The sequence below is a fragment of the Rhinoderma darwinii genome, chromosome 2 (genome assembly GCF_050947455.1).
Source record: "Rhinoderma darwinii isolate aRhiDar2 chromosome 2, aRhiDar2.hap1, whole genome shotgun sequence".
Lineage (NCBI taxonomy): Eukaryota > Metazoa > Chordata > Amphibia > Anura > Rhinodermatidae > Rhinoderma > Rhinoderma darwinii.
In genome coordinates, this window is record NC_134688.1 from 204,259,710 (window position 1) to 204,282,996 (window position 23,287).

At 41.3% G+C, this 23,287-nt stretch overlaps 1 protein-coding gene across 2 annotated transcripts in view; it reads right to left on the bottom strand.

The window, feature by feature from the left end:
- The window catches only part of CFAP47 (cilia and flagella associated protein 47), a 546,843-nt gene that overhangs the window by 36,373 nt on the left and 487,183 nt on the right, over positions 1 to 23,287 (bottom strand). For both annotated transcript variants that reach the window (XM_075852746.1, XM_075852745.1), the window contains 3 exons: positions 20,045 to 20,197; positions 7,424 to 7,595; positions 1,600 to 1,761 (listed from right to left, as the gene is read on the bottom strand). In XM_075852746.1, the coding sequence (XP_075708861.1) occupies positions 1,600 to 1,761; positions 7,424 to 7,595; positions 20,045 to 20,197 (487 nt within the window). The remainder of the gene's footprint in view (positions 1 to 1,599; positions 1,762 to 7,423; positions 7,596 to 20,044; positions 20,198 to 23,287) is intronic.

Here is a 23,287-nt window from a genome sequence, read left to right on the forward strand (position 1 = left end):
CAAGGTAAACGCCCGAAAAACAACCGAAAAATCGGAAGCAGAAAGCCTCCAAACATCTGCCCATTGATTTCAATGGGAAAAACGGCGTTTTGGTCCGACGGGCGGTTTTTTTACGCGTCCGTTTTGAAGTACGGCCGCGTAAAAAAATTACCGCAAAAAAAAGTGCAGGTCACTTCTTGGGACGTTTTTGGAGCCGTTTTTCATAGACTATAGAAAACAGCTCCAAAAACGGCCATAAAAAACGCAGCGAAAATCGCGAGTGACTTAAAAAAGTCTGAAAATCAGGAGCTGTTTTCCCTTGAAAACAGCTCCGTATTATGAGAGGTTTTTGAGTTTGTGTGTGAACATAGCCTAAAAGTGCCTTAAAGAGGATCTGTCACTAGTTTAGTAACTAGTTTATTATTTTAAAAGTTATGAGCTTTGTTCTAAATATGCAAATGAGACTATACTAGACAAGTGGGTGTCAACACCATCGATTCTCCTGAGGTGGAGCTATGTTACAGCCTCTGACGCTGTCCTATCAGCATGAAGCTGCTTCACACAGTGTGAGAGACTGTGGCTGGAGGGAAGGGGGATCACTTCAAATAGCAATATCTGCTGGGGACCACTTAGAACAGTGGTGACAGACAAACTATTAAGAGTGAAAACTCAACCATGATCACTAAAGACATGTCAGAAAAGTCTATCATCGGAGACTCGTGTAAATTATATTAGGCAATTGCAAATAAGCAAAGTGAAGGTACACTTTAAATTAAGGTAGATATCTGCTTTGCATAATTGGATAATCCATTGGAAGTGAAGAACTGTATGAAATATAACACATACATTTCCAAAGAAAATCGTTTATTGTTTTACAATTTCACAGAACTGGAAATGAAATCAGCTTGCTTTGAAAGTGATTCCAAGATCAATACATTTCCATCATCATTATACAATGTGTATTAAAGGGTTATTCCCAAGTAGAGTAAAAAAAATTTTGGGCATTCTAAGCTGAAATTAAATCAAAAATAATTTGCTGTTAAAATTTTGAAAAAATTTATTCACTAACTACCTTTTTTTTAAACTTGATAACTCAGATGTCAATCAGGCCGCTCTGCAATGTGCGGGCTCCCGATGTTGCTAGCTAATGTAGTTCTAGCAGCATCGGGAGAATGTTCGTGTCTCAACCGGGCATGGTAAGCCTGGTTGAGACGAACACACCGTGAATTGCAACACCACGACACCCTTCACACACATACACACATATGCACATACAGAATACATATACACACACACAAACACACAAGCACACGTTACATGCAGTACCTTGTGCAGACCGCTGACTTCTCCTCACGACTGGTGGCCGGGAATAACCCTTTAAAGACATTGGCACTGGCCAAAGCATGTGTGTGTTGGTGAAGTATATAGTACTAATGAAACCAGTTCTATGGATGGATGCTACATATAAAACAGCAGCACCATGGTTACTTTAGGTTTTGACCTCCACATCTTATACTCCCAATAAGTGTAATATAAGTGCTATACATAATAATGGAATATATTCTATATAAACACTATAGTAACACTTGAAATGGTGTGAAAAGAAAATCAATGAATTACCTTGTCTGACTAGTTAGTCTGAAGCCAATAGCTGATTCTTTGTTAAGTCCAACTGCTTCAATCTGAATGACGTCATCCACATTTGGTTCGGTGGCCACAAACTGTATAGGGAACTTCCATATTCCACCGGTTACACACTGTACAACTAGTAGAGCAGAGTGCCTAAGAAGAAATTAATACAAAGCAATACAATCATTCATGTTTCCCATTAACTGGAAAATGGTGCATGATCTTTTAGGAGTGTAAAAATACCAGCATTAAAGGGTGGGTCAGTGATGGGTGCAATGGTTTTAATTACATTGTCTCCTGCATTGCATTTGTATGTTCTCCATGTGTGAGTAATCTCTGAGTATTCAGTTCCTTGAAACAGTCTGCTAAGTAAATTCCAAATACATTAATGTACTGACAAGTCATATAAACACATCAAAGATGTTTCCACCAAGTCCCCAGCTTAGTGGCTGCTGACGTCTGTTGAGAACCCAAACCACTTTATCACTGCTAAGAGATCTCTGAAGAAATGCTCTGAAACAAATCTCTGAAATTAATGATGATGTACTAAATGTATTGTGATGGCAACCCTCAAGCTCAACAATGTAATTTTGCAATACAAATCAAAGGATGAATTAAGGTGGAATTCAGTGGTTACATATACTAGTTATATTCACCATTCAGCTATACGCATGCTTAATTTTGTGTATTTCTCTCTGCTGCCACCCAAACAGCTCTGACTCATCGAGGCAAGGACTCCACAAGACCTCTGAAGGTGTCCTGCAGTATCTGGCACCAAGATGTTAGCAGCAGATCCTTTAATCCCTGAAGATGGGGAGATGAGGCCTCCATGAAATGGTCTTATTTTTCCAGCACATCCCACAGATGCTCGATTGGATTAAGATCCGGGGAATTTGAAGGCCAAGCCAACACCTTGAACTCTTTGTCATGTTCCTCGAACCATTCCTGAACAATTTTTGCAGTGTGGCAAGGCGCATTATCCTTCGTAAAGAGGCCCACAGCTATTAAGGAATACCGTTGTCATGAAAGGTTGAGCCTGGTCGCAACAATGTTTTAGGTAGGTGGCACGTGTCAAAGTAACATACGCATGAATGCCAGGACCATGGGCGTAGCTAAAGGCCCATGGGCCCGGGTGCAAGAATTCAGCTTGGACCCCCCTATCACTCCCCAACACCACCATCACCGGAACCCTGCATGCACCTATGCCCAGCTGCCTTGCCCAACAGCCCCCATAGTATAATGCCCCCAAACAGTATAATGCTCCCATAGCTGCCCGCACACAGTATAATGCCCCCATAACTGCCCCATACAGTATAATGCCCCCTCACAACTGCCTCATACCATACAATGCTCACCATATCAGCCCCCATAGTATAATGCCCCACGTAGCTGCCCCCTGACAGTATAGTGCCCCCAAATATCAGCCCCCATTCAGTATAATGCCCCTCCATATCAACTCCCCATACAGTATAATGTCCCCCATATCAGCCCCATACAGTATAATGCCCCCCATATCAGCTCCCCATACAGTATAATGCCCCTCCATATCAGCTCCACATACAGTATAATGCCTCTCCATATCAGCTTCCCATACAGTATAATGCCCCCATATGAGCTCCCCATACAGTATAATGGCCCTCCATATCAGCTCCCCATACAGTATAATGTCCCCCATATCAGCTCCCCATACAGTATAATGCCCCCATATCAGCTCCACATACAGTATAATGCCCCTCCATATCAGCCCTCCATGCAGTATAATGCCCCACATATCAGCCCGCATATGGTATAATTCCCCCATATGAGCTACCCATACAGTATAATGTCCAATATCAGCCCCCCGTACAGTATAATGCCCCATATGAGCTCCCCATACAGTATAATATCCCCAATATCAGCTCCCCATACAGTATAATGCCCCCCATATCAGCTCCACATACAGTATAATGCCCCCCATTTCAGCTCCCCATACAGTATGATGCCCCCCATATCAGCCCCCATACAGTATAATTCCCCCATATCAGCCCCCCCATGCAGTATAATTCCTCCCCACCTTATCAGCCCCCATGCCATATCAGCCCCCATACAGTATAATACCCCCCGCCATATCATCCCCCCCATATAGTATAATACCCACCGCCATATCAGCCCCCCATTCAATATAATGCCCCCATATGTGAAATAACACAATTACTTACCTATCCCCATTCCCACGCCGGGTGGAGGATCCTTCACCACCTCCGGTGTGTGCTATGAGTGACTCGGCGGAGACAGGCGCGATGATGTCGCTACATCACACCTGCCTGCGTCGAGCCACTCAGGGCACAGTGAATGCTGGAGCAAGGAGCCATCAGCTCCTTGCTCCAGGATTGAATGGAATCGGGACCTCGGTGAGTGACTCGCGGCCCCCCGGAGGTCTTCACACGACATCCCCAGGGGCACGCGACCCACAGTTTGTAATGTATTGTGTCGTTTGCGGTGGATAGAGGAGGCGGGACTGTAATTTAATGGGGCCTCCCTCTCCACCGCAAACACAGACAGCACAATACAACACAATACATTGCAAGACAACACAATACATTACAATACAATACAATACAATATAATACAGACTCTACAACTCAACTCGAGTCCTCCGCACCAGCTCTTCCACTGCACTGGCTGGAAGACGTGTAACATTGCGTCACGAGGATGTGCCGGCTTCACGGCACAGAAAATGTATTTAATCAGCATGCTGTATGACAACGGGGGCCCCGTGGGCCCTCCAGGCTTAGGGGCCTGGACGCAACTGAGACCGCTGCGACCCCTATATCTATGTCACTGACCAGGAGCCAAGGTTTTCCAGCAGAACATTGCCAAGAGCCTCACACTGTTTCACCTGCTTGGCTACTTTTATAGTGAATCCTGGTGCAGTCTCTTCCCTAGGTACACAACACACATGTACCCTGCCATCCACGCAATATTAAAAAAAACATGATTCATCAGAAGATGCCACCTTCCAGTGCTTCATTGTCCAGTTCTGATGCTTACGTTCCTATTGTAGGGAATTTTAGCGGTGGACAGGTATCAGCAGGGATCAGCATGGGAACTCTGACCGATCTGTGGTTACGCAGCAACAAATGCAGCACGTTGAAATGCACTGTGTGTTCTGACAACTTTCTATTACAGCCAACTAGGGATGCACGGTGCATCGAAACTTCGATACTGTTTCGATACTCTGCATCCCTAAACGGTTCGATACCGCTATTTCCTGTATTTCGATACTGAGCCGCACAGCTCAGTATAGTAATACATGAATGTATGGGAGCGCGGCTGCGGCTGTGTAATTCAGCCACAGCCCCGCTCCTGAGTCATGATAAGTGCGCGGAGTCAGGATGATGCCATGCGGCCGGCGCTGCACTAATGAGCGGCGGCACTGGAGACAGAACATGGCGGGCGGGCGCACTGCAAAACACCCCCATGTTCTGTCCTCAGTGCCTGAACTGCCGCTCATTAGTGCAGCGCCAGCCGCACCTCCTCAAGCTGACCGCGCGCGCACTTCCTGTCAGGAGCGGGGCAATGGCTGTATTACACAGCCGCAGCCCCGCTCTATAACGGCGGAGATCAACCTCTCATCTCCGCCGTTATTCCCCTGAATGCTACGATCACAGCTGACTGCAGCATTCAGGAGAAAATGAGAAGGGGGGATGCCCCTGGCTCGCGTCACAGGGAATTCCTGTGACGCGATCGAGGGCCATACCATATATGGGCAGACAGCCCAGGGTCTATTGACGGACCCCAGGGCTGTCTTACCATATTTCATGTTGTTAGGACATACCCAAGTATGTCCTAACAACTGCCTGTGTGATATCCGTCCACAGGCTGATGTACTGGCACATATCTGATATGTCAGTACATTAAAGTTTAAAAACAAAGTATTGTTAAATTTAAAAAAAAACACATATACCTTTTTTACAATAAACATTTAAATAAGTCTCAATACATAAAATAATCACACATTCAGTAATGGCGCGCACAACAATGTTTTTGCATCATTTATGATGTGTACGCTGTAAAAAAATGAAATAAACACGGCTTTCTCTCATTTATTAATGTGAGGCACGAGGTGCGATGAATTTAACCTCCATGTTCCTCACATTAATAGTAATTAACCCCATCATGTACCTCGCACATTAACCCATTATGACTGAGAAACATGATGGGATTAATTACTATTAATGTGAGGCGCATTCAAAATTCATCATCACATCAGAAAACTGAAGAATTATTTTTTATTATTACTGTTGGCAAAGTATCGAAATTGGTATCGAAATCGCAAAACTAAACGAAGTATGGGTATCGAAGTCCAAATTCTGGTATCGTGACATCCCTACAGCCAACAGTATCTGGTTCAGCAATCTGTACTAGAGTAGCTCCTCTGTGGGAATGAGTCCGGCTAGCCTTTCCTCCCCATGTGCATCAATGAGCCTTGGGCGTCCATGAGCCTGTTGTCGCTGCACTGGTTGTACTTTCTTGGACAACTTTTGATAGGTACTTATCACTGCATACCGGGAACACCTCATAAGACCTGCTGGTTTTGAAGTCATCTAGTCATCATAAATTAGCCCATGTCAAGGTCGCTGACATCCTTACTCTTGCCCATTTGTCCTGCTTTCTACACATTAACTTCAAGAACTGACTGTTCACTTGCTGCCTAATACATCCCACCCTTTGACAGGTGTCATTGTACCTGTTGCCGACACATGCTGAATGCCGAATGCTCGTCCTGAGCAGCGGGTACTTCGCGCATTAGGACGAGCATTCTCGTCCTGTGTGACAGCCGTTTCTGCGGGCGATCGAGAGCGGGGCAACGGCTGTAATACACAGCCACGGCCCTGCTCTGACAGCGGAGAGAAGAGAAACATCCTCTCTCCACCGTTAACTCTTTGAATGCTGTCATGACTGCGATGAAAGCTGATCGCGGCGTTCAAGGAGAGGGGACTGCACTTTGATCGCGTCACAGAAAATAACTGATGCGATCAAAGCCCATAACTTGAAGGACCCCAGGGCTGTCTGAACATATTTCCTGTTGTTAGAGCATACTGAGGTATGCCCTAACAACTGCTTGTGTACAATCAATACACATTCTAATGTACCAGCATATAGATCCAGTACATTAAAATTAAAATTAAAATGAAAAATCCCTTTATGGGATTAAAAAAAAAACATTTTTTTATAATAAATAAACTTTTTAAAATATAAGTTCCAAAACATAAAATAATATAGACATATTTGGTGTCGCCACGACCGTAACACCTGGTACAACAAATGTATAACATTATTTATGATGATCTGTGTATGGTGTAAAAAAAATAATATTAAAACTGCAGCGGAACTGCTTTTTTTCTGCATTTTCGCCAAAATAAAAATGTATATAAATTAAACAGTAATGTATGTGTACCAAAAAATTATACCTACATAAAGTACAACTCGTCTCGCAAAAAACAAAGTCTCATACAAATACGTCGTACAAAAAATATGAGCGTCGGGATGCAAAGAGGGTAATATAAAAAAATTGTTCTGTCCTCAAGGCCAAAATTGGCCGTGACCTTAAGGGGTTAATGCTATGGAAGAACGGTGTAAATAAATAAATAGTTGTGTGTACATGTTTGTATGTGTGTGAATTATCGACATGGAAACCTGTCTGCTTTGCATTCTGTACACTTATATAAAATATTAATAATCAAAAATTACTTTGAAGGATTCCACATTCCCTGACTTCTAATGTGATCAAAAATAACTTCAAGCATATAATTCTACATATGTAACACTTTACCTCATTAACTTATTGGGTGCAAAAATTATGTTGAAAATTAATGTGACAATCCCAGATGGTGTATCACGTTCCTTTCTCACTAGTTCAATTCCCACAGATGGTTCCAGCTGCGATTTTGTTTCTTCAGATTCATACCTAATTTCATACAAAAATTCTTCTGTGGTACTGAAACCTAAAATTAGAAAAAAAGGTTGATGGCTTTGATGCATAAATGGGCATTATTGTAATTGTCCATAGGATGCTACTAATACAATCATTTGCCTCATACAGCATGGATAAAATTTGAATAGAGGCCTTTTTTTCAAAAAGCTACCTTTTAGAGATACAGGTTGTTTGTTTCCTGGAATACATAGAAGCAGTATCCAGCCATCTAAGCTGAATCTGTCAGGCTAGCAGGACTGACGGCTTCGGTGAACACTGGTCCTGTGTGTCTCAGACACGAAGGATCCAGCTATTATCGATCACATCTAAGTTCAAGGCAACAGGTGGATCCTGCCTGTCAGAGACACGAAGGACCAGCGTTCACCAAAGTCGTCAGTCCGGCAGACCTGAAGGATATGGCTTAGGGAGCAAAATACAGCTTCTATGTATCCAGGATACAAACAACCTGTATCTCAAAAAGTAAAAAATAATTCATAAAAACAATATCTAAAAGTTGTTTACAATTACATTATACACAGTTTGTAAAAAATAAAAATAAAAATTTACTTTAAAGGTTTACATAAGCTTTAAATATATCTTTCTAACCTCTTTCAGGATTGCCCAAGTGTCGGAATACAACTTTTCCCACAAAAATAGCCCCCATACAACTAGGTCAATGGAAAAATAAAAATGTTATGGCTCTTGGAATGCATGGAGGAAAAAACAGAAATAAAAAAACTTTTCTTGCAACTAGTAGCTGTAATCTTGACTTTATAACAAGACCAAGATTACAGTTCTAGACGCGATCTAGACCAAGCTAGAGCTGCATAGAGGGGTAACTTCCACTTCAGCCTGTGTAAAGAAGCAGAGAGGGTGCCAGCGGTGGACTAGGAAGATCTGTAAACATCAATAAAGTATTCTGCCCATACCCAATCTTAAAGGAACAGTGTCATCACAAATTATTTTTTTATATGTTAAAGATGTTAGTGCTTTATTAAAAACGTTTATATTCATTTGTGTGTTTGTGTTTTACTTTTTCTTATTTTTACACTTTTTCTTCCCTATGGGGGCTGCCATTTTTTGTTCCATTTCTGTGTGTGTCGATTAACGACACATACAGACATGGAATACGGCAGCCACAGTCCCATAGGGACTGCGAACGGCTCCCGTCCCATTGACTGCAGTGTACGGCGTCTTTTGTGGGAACTGCGCATGCGCCGCTCCCACACAGTCCTATTCGAAATTGGCGCCGTCCGGCGCCATTTTCCTGTGGACCGGAAGTCGCGGCCGGACAGTAATATTACTACTTCCGGTCGCGGCTTCCGGATTTGTGCACTTGCACCAGCGGCAGCAAACGGAGCGGACGGGCCAGAGGGAGCCGCGGCGGCAGGAGCAGGTAAGAGATTTCAATGTATGTTCGTGTTTGTGTGTGTTTACTACTGCATGTAAACCTACTACACTGTGGGTTAGCTCAAAAAATGGCGACACACAGTGTAGGAGGTTACATCGTTCAAACCCCTCGTTTATCCCGGCACTAGCCAGGATAAAGGAGGGGGGAATGCTGAGAGCTCACTAGAGCGAGGGCTTTTAACCCAATGTTGCAATGCTGCAATTTTGGGAACAGCTCCATCTAGTGACCAAAAATGGGTAGTATTATAAATTAGAAATAATTTATAATATTTCCTGGACTCGTGCAAAAAAATAAAAAAAATTTGAACAATGTTTAATCACCCACACACTAAATGTTTAATTTTTTTTAAAAAAACATGTTTTTCTGGCAACACATTCCCTTTAAGTGTAAAATCCTCTGACCACTTCTCTAGCGATACCCCTAACACACTACAGTCATTACTACAAGAGAAGTATATTCAATACATTTCTGACCAATGGTACAGATGTCTATCAGTCAGAAATGACATATTCACCAACTCAATGTCGCTATAAATAAACTTCATTAGTTAATGCATTAGATTAAGTTTAGGGATCTACGATTATTGATTAGGATTAGGATAAGGGTATGTTCACACGAGGGCGTCCGTAACGGCTGAAATTACGGGGATGTTTCAGCCTGAAAACATCCCCGTAATTTCAGCCGTAACGGCATGTGCAGGCGCTTGAACGCCGCGTCCATTACGGGCGTAATTAGCGCTGCTATCCATTGGAGTCAATGAATAACGGCTCCAATTACGCTCAAAGAAGTGACAGGTCACTTCTTTGACGCGGGCGTCTATTTACGCGCCGTCATTTGACAGCGGCGCGTAAATTACGCCTCGTGTGAACCGACAAACGTCTGCCTATTGCTTTCAATGGGCAGATGTTTGTCAGCGCTATTGAGGCGCTATTTTCGGACGTAATTTGGGGCAAAAACGCCCGAATTACGTCCGTAAATAGGCCGTGTGAACATACCCTTAGAGTATATATTGGAGTATGAGAAATAATATACATATAAAATCCCTGCAGTATGGACATTTCATGAACACATTCAACAGTGAACATAGAGATGCATGGTGTGTATGAACTCTGAACATTTTTTGCAGAGTACAAATTTGTTTGTATGAGCAAGTTTTTTAGTCGCAAAGAAGAATTTCTGTGCAATTTTTGCTTATGATCACTGTTTGATGTGAAGTTGATTCAAGATGGTTTTCCATATAAGTTATTAAGTTGTATTCTTAAACATGACATGCTGTGTGCTTTTTCCAAAAAAATACAGATTTTGGTAGCATAGTAACTGTTTGGGGTGTGAACTATATATTGTTAGTACATTTGCAGATAAAGCACAATATTGCATGGCCTCCGTTTTAGCGTTTTTGAGAGCTCAAGCTCTTGTTTATATAGATGTTTGTGGAGTATATACTAATACCAATGTACAATGTAATGCATTTCTTTTTTTTTATTTCTATTTGTCACAAAGATACATGAAGGTGGACATGGCTGTGAACAGCATGTTGAGACTATTGAAATTTTCATCTTGTCTGCTTTCAGGAAACATATAGGTTGCGGGAGTATGGACACTTAGGGTATGTTCACACGACCTATTTTCAGACGTAATTCAGGCGTTTTATGTCTCAAATTACGCCTGAAAAGACGGCTCCATTACATCTGCAAACATCTGCACATTGCTTCCAATGGGTTTTACGATGTTCTGTTCAGGCGAGGTGTAATTTTACGCGTCGCTGTCAAAAGACGGCGCGTAAAAATACGCCCGCATCAAAGAAGTGCAGGACACTTCTTGGGATGTTTTTGGAGCCATTTTTCATTGACTCCATTGAAAAACAGCTCCAATTACGTCCATAATGGACGCTGCGAGAAACGGGAGTACTTGCAAAAACGTCTGAAATTCAGGAGCTGTTTTCACCTGAAAACAGCTCTGTAATTTCAGACGTACTTTGCGTTTGCGTTTGAACATACGCTTACTTTTCAAGGTGTGTAATCCTTGTTTTTTTTTTTTATACATTGTTATTTTTCCAACCTAACACCAGGTTTTTGGTCTAATTTTAGTTCTAGTGATTTTGTTAAAATATTTCCATATAGACATAAGTGACATGTATAAATTCTGCACATGTTTATAATGTGCTAAAATTATAAATATATGGACATAGAGGTTTAGTATAAATCCTTAATTTTATAATTTAGATTTTATTTGTACATTTCAAAAGAGTGAAAATTGTCCCGGTGATCAGAGGTGCAAAATGTCCAGTAACCCCTCGTAGCAAAAGGATTAAAGACTAGAGCAAGTTATGAGCAATTTTAGATTTAGTTTCTCAATAGACAACTGGGCGTGTTTTTACTTTTGACCAAGTGGGTGTTGTAAAGAAGTGTATGAGGCTGACCAATCAGTGACTAATCAGTGTCCTACACTTCTCATTGTTCCAGCCCAGCTTCTTTCACTGCACAATCACACTGTGCTGTGGATCATGCTGGGCTGGAACAATGAGGAGTGTATGACATAGGGCACTTATAATCTGGTGACAGAGCCTCTTTAAATCTGGTTTCTTGTTCGCGGGTGGCCAAAGAGGCTTTATGGGAGAAGTAGAAGCAGTGCATCCACTGTGCTTCAGTGAATTGTTTGTTCAGTTCTCGTTCCCAGGCTTTGCAGTATGAGAGGCGATGATGTGAGCATTCGGTGAGAAACAAGTGGTAAAGTTTGGAGAAGGTATGTGAGGGAGGAGTGGAGGATATGCACAATTGCACAAAGTCAGTTAATGTATGGTGGAGGTTTGCATTTTTTTTAGTGGTAGTGTAGAAATGCTTCCATTAGTTGTCTTCATAAAACTGTCTAGCAGAAGGCATGGCATCTGATAGTATTGTTGCAGATGGGAGTATAGAGCAGTTGGTCAAGACATGTGTAAAGTTGAGAGGACATTGGAGGGAACTACCAAGGAATGAGCGTTGGGTTCGACCGGCGGGAAAATCTGGATTATCAGTGATCGGGATCAGTGGGCCTAAGTTATCTATAAAGGATCCGCCTGACCTCGTTAAGCATAGCATCATAAGGGTTTGTGAGATAGTGAAGGAGGCCTAGAGTGTACAATTTTGTGTTTTCCATGAAAACTCACACTTATATTTATCAAATGAGTTGCAAAATGACTAGAAAATATAGTCAAGACATTGACAAGGTTAGAAATAATGAATTTTATTTGAAATAATAACACTCCTTCGAACTTTGCTTTCGTCAAAGAATGCTCCATTTGCAGAAATTACAGCATTGCAAACCTTTGGCATTCTAGCTGTTAATTTGCTGAGGTAATCGGGAGAAATTTCACCCCATGCTTCCAGAAGCCCCTCCCACAAGTTGGATTGGCTTGATGGGCAATTCTTGCGTACCATACGGTCAAGCTGCTCCCACAACAGCTCTATGGGGCTGAGTTCTGGTGACTGCGCTGGCCACTCCATTACAGATGGAATACCAGCTGCCTGCTTCTTCCCTAAATAGTTCTTGCATAATTTGGAGGTGTGCTTTGGGTCTTTGTCCTGTTGTAGGATGAAATTGTCTCCAATCAAGCGCTGTCCACAGGGTATGGCATGGCGTTGCAAAATGGAGTGATAGCCTTCCTTATTCAAAATCCCTTTTACCTTGTACAAATCTCCCACTTTACCAGCACCAAAGTAACCCCAGACCATCACATTACCTCCACCATGCTTGACAGATGGCGTCAGGCACTCTTCCAGCATCTTTTCAGTTGTTCTGCGTCTCACAAATGTTCTTCTGTGTGATCCAAACCCCTCAAACTTCGATTTGTCTGTCCATAACACTTTTTTCCAATCTTCCTCTGTCCAATGTCTGTGTGCTTTTGCCCATATTAATTTTTTCCTTTTATTAGCCAGTCTCAGATATGGCTTTTTCTTTGCCACTCTGCCCTGAAGGCCAGCATCCCAGAGTCGCCTCTTCACTGTAGATGTTGACACTGGCGTTTTGCGGGTACTATTTAATGAAGCTGCCAGTTGAGTACCTGTGAGGCGTCTATTTCTCAAACTAGAGACTCTAATGTACTTGTCTTGTTGCTCAGTTGTGCAGCGGGGCCTCCCACTTCTCTTTCTACTCTGGTTAGAGCCTGTTTGTGTTGTCCTCTGAAGGGAGTAGTACACACCGTTATAGGAAATCTTCAGTTTCTTGGCAATTTCTCGCATGGAATAGCCTTCATTTCTAAGAACAAGAATAGACTGTCGAGTTTCACATGAAAGCTCTCTTTTTCTAGCCATTTGGACAGTTTAATCGAACCCACAAATGTAATGCTCTAGATTCTCAACTAGCTCAAAGAAAGGTCAGTTTTATAGCTCCTCTAAACAGCAAAACTGTTTACAGCGGTACTAACATAATTTCACAAGGGTTTTCAAGTATTTTCTAATCATCCATTAGACTTCTAACACAGTTAGCAAACACAATGTACCATTGGAACACTGGAGTGATGGTTGCTGGAAATGGGCCTCTATACACCTATGTAGATATTGCATTAAAAACCAGACGTTTGCGGCTAGAATAGTCATTTAGCACATTAACAATGTATAGAGTGTATTCTGATTAATTTAATTAATTATCTTCATTGAAAAAAACTGTGCTTTTCTTTCAAAAATAAGGAAATTTCTAAGTGACCCTAAACTTTTGAACGGTAGTGTATATATATATATATATATATATATATATACACACACACATATATATATATATATATATATATATATACATATATACATATATATATATATATATATATATATATATATACACACACACACACACACACACGTAAACACACACACTTAAATATGTGTCTTACATATATAAAAATTTAGACACATATATAGACACACTGGAATATACTGTATACACATACAAGTACAGAGACTTATATACACTGACACATAGACACAAATAGGCACTTACCAGCTCTCTTTGCTCACAGGCACCTTGCAGGATGGACTGTGGGTGGTGCTTCGTCCACTTCTCTTGCTCCTCGGCTTGTTTCCTCCGTGTGTGTAACTAATAGCATGACAGAGGAAAGGCCGAGCCCAGTGATGCCCCCTACATGCTTGGAGGGTGCAGCGCCCTGTGCACTCACACAGGTTGCACACCCCTAAGGTGGGCCCTGATTATATGGAAGGTACTGGTTCTTCTTGCGGAATGTCATGCTCATGGCCACGGGCCGTCAGGTTCACTCACCTCCTGACGCCCGCAGCCATGAAACTTCAGGAGACGCCAGCTCTCACTTCCGCTTCTCTCGGCCGGGTTCCGTAGGGTCTTATAGTCCATGGTGCTCATGGGCTAATTTAGTACTAATTTCAGGTGCGCGCACTGGCCCTTTAAGAGCGGGCACGAGAGTGCGCGCACCTGAAATTAGTACTAAATTAGCCCATGAGCACCCTGGACTATAAGAAGGGCCCAGTCCCTTCCTGCAGTGCCTGAGCGTTGTTGTCATACCCAAAGTTTGCCTAAGCAAATGGTCTCCTAGTGATTTCCAGTTCCCAGTGTTCCCCGTTCCTGTACCCGTGTCCCGTGCCATCCTGGTCAACTGCCGTGCTGAGCTTAAGTCGTGCTGTGCTGTATACCATGCCTGTCCTGCTACACCACGCCTGACTTCTGCCTGCTGCCTAGTCCCAGCCGAGCCTGTCTTGCTACTGTCCGAGCTGCGACAGGTACACTATACGAACTATAGACTGTGACCTGCGTCCTGTTGGCCAGCTGCCATACCGTCAAGGCGGTACGGCCCAGTGGGTCCACGTACCCAATGTGACACAGAGAAACAGGAACCCCTGCACAACTGACACAAACGGAGACAATTTGCACCGGATCTGTCACCAATGAAATTAATGGTGATGGAAACGGAAACCTATGGTCTGTCAGGGCTCCATTCCGACGGGAAGCTCCGACGGAATGTCGGAATGAGCCCTATCGCAGATGTGAACGAAGCTTAACTTTTGGTTTACCAAAGCCCACTGTGGAACATCAAATACATTGGAGAGATTTGGAGAAGTTGACTATAGAAACCGATCAGATTGCTTCTTTTATTTTTAAAAGGGCATCGGAAACATGTGAGCTGGGGAACTCATCTACTTTTCCTTTACACCAGTTTTGATTTAATCTTCCCTATATGAAATAAGGGAAACTCATTTTGCTCAACAAGCTTTTCTAAGGTAGGATTGTGTTGTGTATATATTTTTTAAAACAACTAAGAAATCCACAGTTTTTTGGTCTCTACCAGAAGGTGTGGTTAGTGAATATGTTCAGGTGTATAATATGAATAATAAGAACACAAGATATACTAATTTGGTTAATATAAATTTAGGTTGCAAAAAATATGGAAGTCAGCAGCACTGCAGTAAATAGTTAAAAGATCCCCATATTCTTAATTACAGATGGTGAAGGCAGTATCAGCGTCTAGCCCTGAAACCACTCAAATGACTATAGAAGTAGAAGAAAACTGCAACACTCGTCCAATGTTCAAAAAAAAGATGTTCAGCATTTATTCACTGAATAATGCGTCGTTCCAACCTAACATGTTGTTTTTTTCAAGCAAAGTGCAAGGTGCACCATATATAGGGGGGTATAGTCACACCTCACACCTCACTAACTACATATGCAAATATAAAGGGTTCAACATTTTCATTATAATTAATATAAATATATAGTAAAAATGAAGTCAAATATCAATAAATGGTCATAAACTGCTGTTTGCGTACACAGCAAGGCTCAGAAGTGAAGGAGCGCCATTTGGCTTTTGGCGTATGATTTTGCCTGGATTGGTTTCTGGGTGCCATATAGCATTTGTAAAGCTCCTGAGGAACCAGTACAGTAAAAGTCCCCTGATAAGTGAATCGATTTGGGAAACTACACCCCTCAAGGCATATAGGTGTGTGGTGAGCTTTTTAATCCATTAGTTTTTTTTAATAGATTAGGAGAAAAAACACCCAATACTATACTGCCATCCACCTGTACGAAATGTACTGTAGTGCTCTGTACCTGTACTACATGTACTGTACTGCTATCTACCTGTACTACATGTACTGTACTTCTCTCTAACTGTACTACATGTACTGTACTGCTATCTATCTTTACTACATGTACTGTACTGCTCTCTACCTGTACTACATGTACTATACTGCTATCTACCTATACTGCTATCTACTTGTACTACGTGTGCTGTACTGCTCTCTACCTGTACTTCATGTACTGTACTGCTATCTATCTGTATTGCATGTACTGTACTGCTCTCTACCTGTACTATACTGCTATCTACCTATACTGCTAGCTGTACTACAGGTACTTTACTGCGCTCTACCTGTACTACATGTGCTGTACTGCTATCTACCTGTACTACATGTACTTTACTGCTCTCTACCTGTACTACATGTGCTGTACTGCCTTCTACCTGTATTACATTTACTGTACTGCTCCCTACCTGTACTACATGTACTGTACTGGTCTCTACCTGTATTACAAGTACTGTGCTGCTCTCTACCTGCACTACATGTACGATACTGCTTTAAACCTGTACTGTACTGCTCTCTACATGTACTGTGCTGCTGTCTACCTGTACTACATGTACTTTGCTGCTCTGTACCTGTACTACATGTATTGTGCTGCTCTCTACCTGTACTACATGTAATTTACTGCTCTCTACCTGTACTACATGTACTATACTGCTATCTACCTGTGCTACATATACTGTACTCCTATCTACCTGTACTACGTGCACTGTACTGCTCCCCTCTTATACTACATGTACTATACTGCTATCTACCTGTAATACATGTACTGTACTGCTCGCTACCTGTACTACATGTACAGTACTGCTATCTTCCTGTACTACATACACTATACTGCTATCTAATTGTACTACATGTACTGTATTGCTCTACCTGTACTACATGTACTAAACTGCTATCTACCTATACTGTACTGCTATCTACCTGTACTACATGTACTGTACTGCTCTCTACCTTTACTACATGTACTATACTGCTATCTACCTGTATTGCATGTACTATACTGCTATCTACCTATACTACATGCACTATACTGCTGTCTACCTGTACTACATTCACTATATAGCTATCTAACTGTATAACCGTACCTGCAGCTGCTAACAGCAGGGGAGCCACATGGTTGAGGAACACTGTGCTAAAGTATCACTTATAATATTCAGTAGTTTGTAATAAGTCCAGTAATGCAACACATTGGTGATCACATGTTTGCTGGATAGTTGGCGTTTTATTTACTAGATTGTGTTGCATTAGCACTATTCACCCAATATCCTACTGATTTTACATGCAATGTGAGGAATAAATTCTATGTGACAGACCACATAATTGTATGTGTTTAACTGGTCGCCAACTGCATTATTAACAACATAAAATTACATTTTCAATTCTACTAAACCAATCACCCATAAACATTACTGTATTGTAAATGATGTCTCAGCCTCTCTCAGGTTTCACCTGCATAATCATTTTCTATCATTCTTTCCATTTAATTATGTTGACTATGTTTATTCAACCAATGTTGCCTGACATGCTTGATATTATTGAGCATCTCTAGGGTTTATTCTTGGCTAAGCGGCTAAAATATTGGAATACAGATGTGCCTGTTTACTTTGCAATTATTCCACCCTATTTATGAACTGGAAAATGATCTTATTACACAAAACACACATATGTGAATTTAACACTACAATTCCATATGGAGCAGTAAACTTCTTCAAACATGTTTAAACTGGTAGCTAACAAAGTATGACTGTGCTACAGATGATTTTATGACAGGCATCACATTTATATGTGACAAGTACTGTTATAATGCCACCAACTACATTATGGAAGCTGTCAACATTTTAAATGATTCTAGATTTGTATGTGTCAGAGCATTTCATTATTAGTCTCTTAGCCTAGAAGAATGTCATGTTCCAATCAATACCAGCCTTTTCATCCAAACACTAGAATCCGTAAACAAGTTTTATTGCAGTGGCATAGATAGACTCTGATACCAATAGAAAAATTATTTCTCTCTGTGCAGAAATACCCAAGGACGCTTGTTTAAATAAAATACCATACTGCGGTAGCATTAAATATAATTTTATTCTTACTACTGTACCTCAAGCTGTTCTGTTGGTAATTAATTGAAGTCAAGAATGCAATAGGCACTTGCCATGAGGATGTACATTAATATGACATAGAGGCGACGATTAAGTAACAGCACTTAAATTTTCACCAAAGGGCACTAATTAATAACCCCATAGAGTTGTCATTGTTTGTGAAGACACTGAAGTATGAATCAAAGAAACAGCAGAACAATTCTGCAGGCAAAATCTGCAGCAAAGAAATTGTATCAGTGTTTTCATTACATATAAAATTGGAGAATTTTAACGTTTCTTGCACACATTTTCTAATGCTAACAAGGTTTTAAGTTTACATTTATTTTATTAATATGCCTAAACAAGTAGAATACGTTTCCGAATTTTAAACTGAAGTGAAAATCCACTTGAAGAGCGACTTTAAAGGCTATGTAAACCTTTGAAGGCAATTTTTTTAATAAATCAATGTTTTAGTTTATTTTGAACATATTTTGAATTGGGTTTTATTAAAAAAATGTTTTGATTTTTGGAGATACAGCTTCTATGCATACATAGAAGCTGTATCTTGCGGTCAAAGCCGAATCCATCAAGTCAGCAGGACTACTTACTTTGGTGATCGCTGGTCCTGTGTGTCTCTGACACACAGGATCCAGCTAATAGCAATCACATCTAAGTTCATGATTTTATATTTGATCGATAACAGATGGATCCAGCGTGACCAGCGCTCACCAAAGCCGTCAGTGCAGCTGACCTGACTAATTTGGCTTTAACCGCAAGATAAAGCTTCTACTTATGTATCCAGGATACATAGAGGCTGTATCTCAAAAAGTAAAACTCTTGTTCAAAATAAAATAAAACATTGATTTATTTAAAAAAAAAATCTCAAAGGTTTACATATCCTGTAATGTAACATATTTATTTATTTATTTACATTACTTAGATAGCATAAATATATTCCATAGTGCTGTAAAAATATTGTGGTCACCCACATCAGTCGTCATTCCCACAATCTAATTCTCCTATCTTAGAAATGCGTATTAGGGCCAATTTACCTATGAGTATGTTTTTGGAGAATGGGTAGAAACCTACTCAAACATGGAGAGAAGATACACATTTCATGCATATTTTGCCCTTTCTCATATTTGAACCCAGAACTCTCCAGTGCTACCCACTGAGCCACCATGCTGCCTCACATTAGGAAGCAACAAATGTAACAATTCCTTTATATAAAATTATTTACTTAATTCACGGGGAGATATAGTAACAATCTGCAGAGAACTACAATTCCACATTTGCAATGAGGACTAAGACTTGGGCAAAATATTGGGTATTTTACAATAACCTGTGTCTGCAGTCCACTGAACGACTAAGAGCATCTTTGAGGGTCCAAATGGTTGCGAATTGGTCAAACGTTTATGGCACATCTAGTCAATGCATCAAAAGTCTTTTTATTTTGCTGGCCTTATATAAAAGAGTTGCATGAGATTAAAAAAAATTACAACTTTTGTCCGGGAACAGCACTACTCTTGCTCACGAGTTGTGTCTCGTATTGCAGCCCAGCCACATTTAAGTGAATAGGGCTGATCTGCAATAACAAACACAGATCACAGACAAGAATGGCACTGTTTCTAGAAGAAAGAAGCTTGGGTTTTCTAATCTCATGCAACCCCTTTACAGTATAATTTCTTCCTTATCAGAAAGCTGCTGTAAATCCATTACAATTGTAAGCTTCAGGGAACAAGTACTTTATTATGAAGGTTTAGCAGTAGTCCTGAAAATAAAAATACAGCCTATATGTATTCAGAAACATAAGCAGTCATAGCCTGCTAATATAAATTACATCATTTTGTCCTCAGATCTTCAAAACTCAAATGAAGCTGTTATACATAAAAAAAAATTGCTTGCTTTACCAACTAACCATTGCTGACTTGAACCTCCTCTTGTATGTGTGCCGACCTGACCTTCATATCTCGACTCGATGCTGGCATAGCAGTCTGACCGGGAACAACACCAGTCAACAAGACTTCTACTCTCTCTTCAGTCCGACTTCTTGCTTGGCAACACACCACAGCTGGAAAAAGAATCCATAAATATAATCCAAGCAAATGTTCCATTTAATAGAACACATTTACAAAAACATACTTTATATCTATGTTATATGTTCAACAAAGGATTTCCCAATGATTAGAATACACATGTCCAATAAAAATGGCATGGAAATCAGAAAATGTATAATCAGCATAAGCAGAGGTTTAGAATATCCAATATTGCATTTTCATAATTTGGCTATACATTGATCATTAATAATCACTTTAGTAGATCACACTAATAACATTCTCCTTTTTAAATAATCCACTTCATGCAAATAAGAAGAAGCTGACATTATGTGTGAATATTTCTGACAAAAAAAAACACAACTGTTTGCTGTTTGAAATGGTTGTAGGGTACATTTATCATGTACCTATTTTTTGGACTATAAGACGCAGTTTCTATCTTAGAATCTGTGCTGTAATCTCCTGCTGCGTCTTATCTCCTGAAGGCAAGCAGATGCCAGGAGCAGGAGACTGAGCTCAGAGCTTCAAAGGTCCCTGCATTACAGTGTAATGGCAGCAGCATGTCCTGTGATGTGTAAAAGATCTGTGTTATCTGCTCACTGAAGAGTCACATCTTAGGCTTCCTTCACATCTGCGTTCTGGCACTGTTCCGACGTTCCGTCTGAGCTTTTCATCGGAACAGAGCCCTGACAGACACAAAAGGAAACCATAGGTATCCGTTTCCATCACCATTGATTTCAACGGTGACGGATCCAGTGCCAATGGTTACCGTATGTCTCCATTGTGCAAGGGTTTCGTCTTTTTGACAGAATCAATAGCGTAGTCGACTACGCTATTGATTCCGTCAAAACAACGTAACCCTTGCACAACTGAGACAAACGGAAACCATTGGCATCGGATCCGTCACCATTGAAAGCAATGGTGATGGAAACGGAAACCTATGGTTTCCATTTGTGTCTGTCACAGCTCCGTTCCGACAAAAAGCTCAGTCGGAACATCGGAACGGTGCCCTAGCGCAGATGTGAACGAAGCCTAACACTCAGACTTCTGTCAAATCTGACGGTACAGTGAGCAAATAACACAGACATTAGTACACACGGCACAGTAAATCTGTGCAGGTACTGATCTGCAAGGACCTTCTAGCCACACCCCCTCCTATGTACAGAGCAGCAGGAAGAGCAGATTCAATGCCATGAGCACTATAGCTGCCAATATCTTGTATTTCTGTGTCTGACATTGTTATAGGGCACTGTGGCTGGCATTGTATTGGGGCACTGTGGTACCCTATTGTCTAAAAATTACCCAGGAAATATACAGTTAAAGGCAAAACCATTTTTTCTTCTCCTCTTTCATGCTACAATTTATGGCTGCCTCTTATGATCCAGTGTGTCCTATAGTCCGTAAAATACGGTATATTTACACCAGTTTTCTGACATAAATACATAAATATTCTTCTGGTTTGAACAGCATATTTATGAGTTCTCTGCACCACTTGTGCAGAGTTCCACTAAGTGGAACTTATTGGCTAATGTTTTTTGACACTTTTCAAAGTAGAAGCCGAAAAAACGAATGCCAAGTGTGACCTGGTATTTTTTTTAGCCTACGCCAGTTTGTCAACTGGGTATTCCCCAGCGGTGCACTGGGGAAGAGATTGCTATTAATATAAATAAATCAGGTGCACACTGCAGTGTCTGTATGTTTTTTGTATTTTTTTAAATTAATTCTAGCATTTGAACCATGCATGAGTAATAATAAATCTCCCTTTATATGTTTACAATATATTGGTTTCATGAAACATTGTAGATACCATGGAGCGACTGGTTGGAAAGGTAGGTGGCAGCCTGCCAGTGAATTTGGGCACACTTATTTGCCTGGGCTCCAAACTGTAGTATCACCTGTACTGCCCTGATGGTGCCCACTCCCAATTCTAGCTCCTGTCGTTAAAATGTTTTCATGGTTACAAAAGTGTATAATCTATTGAATAAAATAGAGGGGCTGTATATGAAAGTTTGTTATTGTATCAAACCCCATTAATTATCTGTTGAAAGTGTCCTTTTAATATATAACACTAAATATATAACAATCACATAGTAAATATACAGCTATGTATGTATTCCATGAAGAAACATTATTTCTATATTTATCAGTATTACTACATACTGTATAACACTGTTTACACTGACACTGTTTCATTACATTCTGAATCACATGAACATGTATTACATGTGGATTTTGACATAGAATTGGATGCAGATTTGCCACGGACTTGCTGCAGATTTCATGCTTTGTATTGCTGCTGCTAAATCCGCAGCAGAAAAATACACCACATGTCAAGTCAACCTAAGAAGATGGCCTCCAGCACCTGCCCCAGTTATTCTCACTGGGCAACTCCTACGGCCTCATCTACTACCCGGACATGCCGCAGATCTGCAGGAGATGCAGGAAGAAGGGTCATTCGATGAAGGATTGCAAGGAGGACGCCTGTAAAAACTGCCGGGTAACAGGACACGAGACCAAAGACTGCCCGAAATGGACAATGTGCAACCTCTGCGGACAAGCAGCCCACTCCTACAAGGACTGCCCGAAGAGGGAGCGATCCTGGGCAACTGTAGCATTGAACGCTCCGGCCAGAGGGAACCCTGCCCCAGCCAGAGCTCCAGCAGCACAGAAGACCAGGAAGTAGAAGTATGGTAAGAAGACGACAGTCCCTCCCCCCATCTGCCTGCCCTCCCTCGCCCTGCCCTCCCCTCCCCAACCCCAGTCATCCCCACTGAGGCTCTCACCATCTCCTACCCACCCACCTCAGTGGTCCTGTCACCTGCACCCCTCCCAACCCAGCCTCCCTTCTCCCCAGCTCCAGAAGCACTATCATCTTCCCCTCCAGCTGCTGGAGTCCTTTCCTTGGAGGATTTTCCCCCTCTTGTCTCCTCAGGTACCATCCAGAGGAAGAGAAACGTGAGGGACAGCCCAGCTGCTGATTCCTCAAAGAGAAAAGTTGTGGAAATCTACGAAGATTCCCTTGCGCAGCAGGAGGAAATGGAGCAGATGGTGGAGGAATTTGTGTCTGAACCAGAGGTCATCGACTTCACAACAGACATCCAGGTGAC